General features: G+C 38.0%; 1 protein-coding gene across 4 annotated transcripts in view; it reads left to right on the top strand.

Moving 5' to 3' along the window:
* The first annotated feature begins 2,778 nt into the window (after window positions 1–2,778).
* LOC139579588 (uncharacterized) overlaps window positions 2,779–6,000 on the top strand; it is a 43,940-nt gene continuing 40,718 nt past the window's right edge. The window contains exons 1-2 of one of the 4 annotated variants that reach the window (XM_071408342.1): window positions 2,779–3,353; window positions 3,979–4,121. In XM_071408342.1, coding sequence (XP_071264443.1) covers window positions 4,108–4,121 — 14 coding nt within the window. In that variant the 5' untranslated portion in view covers window positions 2,779–3,353; window positions 3,979–4,107. The other 3 variants (XM_071408343.1, XM_071408341.1, XM_071408344.1) reach the window with 3 other exon arrangements.

The following is a 6,000-nucleotide window of genomic DNA, read 5'->3' as shown; positions in this document are numbered from 1 at the left end:
TAGTCCTAGCTTCCATATAGTCATATAGTCCTAGCTACCATATAGTCTTATAGTCCTAGTTACCATATAGTCTGATAGTCCTAGTTACCATATAGTCTTATAGTCCTAGCTACCGTATAGTCTTATAGTCCTAGCTACCAAATAGTCTGATAGTCCTAGTTACCATATAGTCTTATAGTCCTAGCTACCATGTAGTCTGATAGTCCGTCTTGGTTAGTCTTATATTCCTAGCTACCATATAGTCTGATAGTCCGTCCTGGTTAGTCTTATAGTCCTAGCTACCATATAGTCTTATAGTACTAGCTACCATATGGTCTGATAGTCCTAGCTACCATAGAGTCGTATAGTCCTAGCTACCATATCATCTAATAGTCCTAGCTACCATATAGTCTGATAGTCCTAGTTTCCATATATTTGTATATTCCTAGCTACCATATAGTCTTATAGTCCTTGCTACCATATAGTCTGATAGTCCTAGCTACCATATAGTCTAACAGTCCTAGCTACCATATAGCCTGATAGTCCTAGCTACCATATAGTCTGATAGTCCTAGCTACCATATAGTTCTAGCTACCATATAGTATTATAGTCTTATAACTACCATATAGTTTGATTGTCCGTCCTGGTTAGTCTTATAGTCCTAGCTACCATATAGTCTTATAGTCCTAGTTACCATGTAGTCTTATAGGCCTAGCTACCATTTAGTCTTATAGTCCTAGTTACCATATAGTCATATAGTCCTAGCTACCGTATAGTCTTATAGTCCTAGCTACCAAATAGTCTGATAGTCCTAGTTACCATATAGTCTTATATTCCTAGCTACCATATAGTCTGATAGTCCGTCCTGGTTAGTCTTATAGTCCTAGCTACCATATAGTCTTATAGTACTAGCTACCATATGGTCTGATAGTCCTAGCTACCATAGAGTCGTATAGTCCTAGCTACCATATCATCTAATAGTCCTAGCTACCATATAGTCTGATAGTCCTAGTTCCCATATATTTGTATAGTCCTAGCTACCATATAGTCTAACAGTCCTAGCTACCATATAGTCTTATAGTACTAGCTACCATATAGTCTGATAGTCCTAGCTACCATATAGTTCCAGCTACCATATAGTATTATAGTCTTATAACTACCATATAGTTCTAGCTACCATATTGTCTTATAGTCCTAACTGCCATATTGTCTTGTAGTCCAATCTAGCATTTAGTATTTTATATCTAGCAACCATATAGTCGTATAGTGCTAGCTACCATATAGTTCTAGCTACCATATAGTCTCATAGTCCTAGCTACCATATAGTCTTATAGTCCTAGCTACCATATAGTCTTATAGTCCTAGCTACCATATAGTCTTATAGTCCTAGCTACCATATAGTCTTATAGTCCTAGCCACCATAGCCACAGGAAGTAAGGGTGCTGAGGGTGCTGCAGCGATACACCATCCCATCTGGTTTGTGCTTCGTGGAACTATCATTTGTTTTTCAACAGGAAAACCATTCAAACACACACCCAGTGCTATTTTAAAAAGAAGGAGAGTGATGGAGTGCTGCATCAGATGACCTGGCCTCCACAATCCACCGACCTTAACCAATTTCAGATGGTTTGGGATGAGTTGGACCGCAGAGTGAAGGAAAAGCAACCAACAAGTGCTCTACATATGTGGGAATTCCTTCAAGCCTTTTGGAAAAGCATTCAAGGTGAAGCTGGTTGAGAGAATGCCAAGAGTGTGCAAAGCTGTCATCAAGGCAAAGGGTGGCTATTTGAATAATCTCAAATATAAAATATATTTAGACTTGTTTAACACTTTTTTGGTTACTACATGATTCCATATGTGTTATTTCATAGTTTTGAAAAAAACATTCAATGAGTAGGTGTTCTAAAACTTTTGACCGGAAGTGTACATTTGTAAATATGAAATTTGGCCAAAATAATAATGTAATTAATTACATGAAATTGTTTCAATTTATTTCTATCTTAAGTAAAGAATCCAAGCAGCACATCTCTCCATTATAGTGTAAGATCTTCATAAATGTGTTCCATTATAAATCTACTGATGTCTTGTATCAGATTCCTCACATGAACACAATCCCCAAAAAGATGCAACACTGTTTCTGGGTGGTCATCACAAAAGGTACAACTTGAAATGATGGTGTTTTTTTCACTTCTTCATATCGTGCTTGGCAGGATAATATTTATGAATAATTGAAGAAGAAACTTCCTTAATTGTGTTAATAAGTAGGTATGTGTGTGGCAACATTAAAACTTTTTCCCAACAGATATTATCAATAAAACCATTCCAATGTATGTAAGGAATAGATACAACATTGAAACAAGGCTCCTATATCTCTAATGTTGTTGAATGGACCAACATGACATAAGGAATAGATACAACATCCTGTTGAAACAAGGCTCCTATTGCTCTATTGATGTTGAATGGACTAAAGAAAAACGAATCTTTCCTACTGATGAGTCAACAGGGTTAATCGTAGGTATGATCTGAGGATCAGGGCTTGACATGTTCCTGGATTATAAAACAACCCCATTGAGGGAATGGCATCTAAAAGTATTACACAATCTTTAGGTGTTACAGGGATCTTGTAACGTGATAAGAATTCCTTACAATTTAGTAAAATACCCTTATATTCATTCTTGTTCACCCTTATATTAGGACGCTGCGCATGCACTCATTGGCGTCCTTGGTGGCTACAATGTAAAGCCTGGAAATAACTGGCAGAATTATGTAGGCGGGTAGGCTACTTGTTTCCTAAAATCCTGTTACTGAATATCGATAATCCGTAACTCCTTGTCCGTCGGTCAGGGTTCTATCATGTGTGGATATCTGTAGACCCATAGAAACCGTCTGAACCGAACGTTTCTCCAAACCGGCACCTTGGCTGTGGTAGACAGCGCTCAAGACGCCCTTCCTCGTAGCCTAATACAGACTAGTTATAGGTGCCGGTTTGGAGAAAAGTTCGGTTCAGACGATTTCTGTAAAGATATCCACACAAAATACGGATCGAAGGACTGAGCTTGTGTAGGGACCTGATTAAAACAGAAAAACAGGCTGATTTAGTTGAATTAACATTTCGTTACTGATATTTGTATGGATATAGTTTTTCGTTTTTTTACACCACATTTTTTCCGTTTTGGATCCTTCTTATCGACCTGTACAGTTGGTGGCGGAATGCACATATCATTGTTGCGAACGCCAGTATACCAAAGAAAAAGAAGAAAAGGGTGCGTCTCTTTTACCTGTTTGGAACGCAACCTGTGAGTTACCTAATACATTGAAAGTTAAAGTAAACAGCACCTATGTGGCCGCCATATGTAGACAACTGGATCATGAAGGTAGCTAACATTTTTTTTGTTTTAAGATAACAAATATCGTGGTTTATTACAGGTCTAGAGACAAATTGGTTTACATTAGTATAATTTTTTCGACAGAGAACTCGGTGCAGGTTTAATTCTATGGACGTGTTTTAAGGACGACGTTACTTTTAGGAACAAAAGTCTGGGCGATGCCGTGGGCTGGGGACTATATTGAATCAAGATAGTTAGGTAAAGTTGTGTATATGCTATCATATTCTTAAAGTTATGACATTACATATAGCTTGTAACTTACAAAAGCAGTTGGCATTTAAACAAGTTTACATTAAGGTAAACCACTGTAGCCTAGTTTAGTTTACTATCTAATCTGCGGATGGGATACCATCGCATGATTTTAGAAATAAACACAGCAAAAGGCTATATATATGTCATATATTTAGGCTATAGATTGCATACAATAAAAACTTAATATACTGGCAATTACTGAGAAAACAGAACTAATTTAATGTTATGCCTTTGGTATCCTTTAGTCATGTATCCTATCGATTCCATGTTTTTTACATTTAGGAGGCCATATCTGAACGTCAACAACATCGTAGGATTCCTACTATTTTATATTATTTAAATCGCTGTTTTTCCACAATAGGCCAACAATCTATGTCTTTCTGTGAAACGTGCTGAGCAACAGTAAACTGCCTTGGACTTTCATCCGCCGTCATTTCTGAGAAGGAGCCGATGGAAATCTCCTGACGGCTATGGGGAGAGTGAAGAAAATATGAATGAAGACAGGTAAATTACCCTGTCATTAGGTTTATCTGTATTTTATTGGTTTATCCGTAATCTCTAAAGCAAATGTTGGGTGTATTCATTAGGAACCGAACAATCAAACGGGAAGGGATCTTTCTGAATTTGTCCATTGAGAAACTGTCATTTTCATTGCAAAACGTTTTTCTACGGTGTGTTCTAATTAATACACCCCTGTCAAGTGCCATTTTAGCACACCTGCTGGTGATTACTAAAACACGGCCCCGATCAGTAGCCAAACGTTGCCTATAGAAATGCCATCAGTAGCATAGAGTCGACGCTATTCCACATGCTTATAGCGTGCTTATAACGTTGCATTTTGCTGAACGTGCCACAATAAAGTTGTTTTTATACACGGAAGTATAAGTGAAATACATCCACACACCAGCTAACGGGAGGGAACTATCTGTATTTGACCAATATGAACTCTCGTTTTCTTTGCAAAACATTTTTCTGTTGCTACTGTGTTCGCTACTGAATACACCCCTGTTCAGTGGCGTTGATGCACAGCGAGCTCAGCCCGTGAGTGGATGAGTTCAGGCTAGAAAATTGCCTCAACGGGGCCTTTATTTTAGAAAAGTTAGCTAAGCTAGCCAACACATTTCATACATTTTATCATCTTATTTTGTTCAGAAAAGCGAATTTGTATGTTTACATCTACCTGATTTATGGGTTGTAGTAGAGTCAATATATTACCAGACAGGTTGATAATATGTCGAATGGCAATTGAAGAGTTGGTTAGATTATTCATTTATTAAATGTATTTGAACAGGGACAATGTACAACAAAAACACATGTCTCAATTCCACTTGAGAAATGATGGTTTGTAGCCTACCAGATTTAGCTAGCAGCTATTTCCATCTGCAGTCCCCAGGCAGGGGAAACCCGGGCAGGTCAAAATAACATTTTATTTGTCACATGCACCGAATACAACAGGTGTAGACCTTACTGTGAAATGCTTACTTACAAGCCCTTAACCAACAATGCAGTTTTAAGAAAATACCAACAACAAAACAAGTTAAAGATAAGAAAAACAAATTAAAGAGCAGCAGTAATCAACAATAGCGGGGCTATATACACGGGGTACCGGTACAGAGTCTATGTGCGGGGGCACCGGTGTCAAGGTAATTGAGGTAATTATGTACATAATAATAAGAGAGAGTAGCAGTTGCAGCGTGGGTGGTGCAGATAGTTTGGGTAGCCATTTTGATTAGGTGTTCAGGAGTCTTATGGCTTGGGGGTAGAAGCTGTTTAGAAGCCTCTTGGACCTAGACCTGGTGCTCCGGTAACGCTTGCCGTGTGGTAGCAGAGAGAACAGTCTGACTAGGTTGGCTGGAGTCTTTGTCAATTTTTAGGGGGTTCAAGTATAGGTTTGCTAGCTAGGTCTGTAGTAGGACTATACTACTAGTGATTTGGACTGTAATAGGACTATATTACTAGTGATATTGACTGGAATAGGCCTATATTACTAGTGATATGGACTGGAATAGGACTATATTACTAGTGATATGGACTGGAATAGGACTATATTATTGGTGGTATGGACTGGAATAGGACTATATTATTGGTGGTATGGACTGGAATAGGACTTTCTTACTAGTGATGTGGACTGGAATAGGACTATATTACTAGTGATATGGACTGGAATAGGACTATATTACTAGTGATATGGACTGGAATAGGACTATATTACTAGTGATGTGGACTGTAATGGACTATATTACTAGTGATATGGACTGGAATAGGCCTATATTACTGGTGATTTGGACTGGAATAGGACTATATTACTAGTGATGTGGACTGGAATAGGACTATATTACTAGTGATGTGGACTGGAATAGGACTATATTACTAGTGATATGGA

The sequence above is a fragment of the Salvelinus alpinus genome, chromosome 6 (assembly GCF_045679555.1).
Source record: "Salvelinus alpinus chromosome 6, SLU_Salpinus.1, whole genome shotgun sequence".
Lineage (NCBI taxonomy): Eukaryota > Metazoa > Chordata > Actinopteri > Salmoniformes > Salmonidae > Salvelinus > Salvelinus alpinus.
Note: the sequence above shows the minus strand (reverse complement) of the source record. Positions and strands in the feature narration are given on the sequence as shown.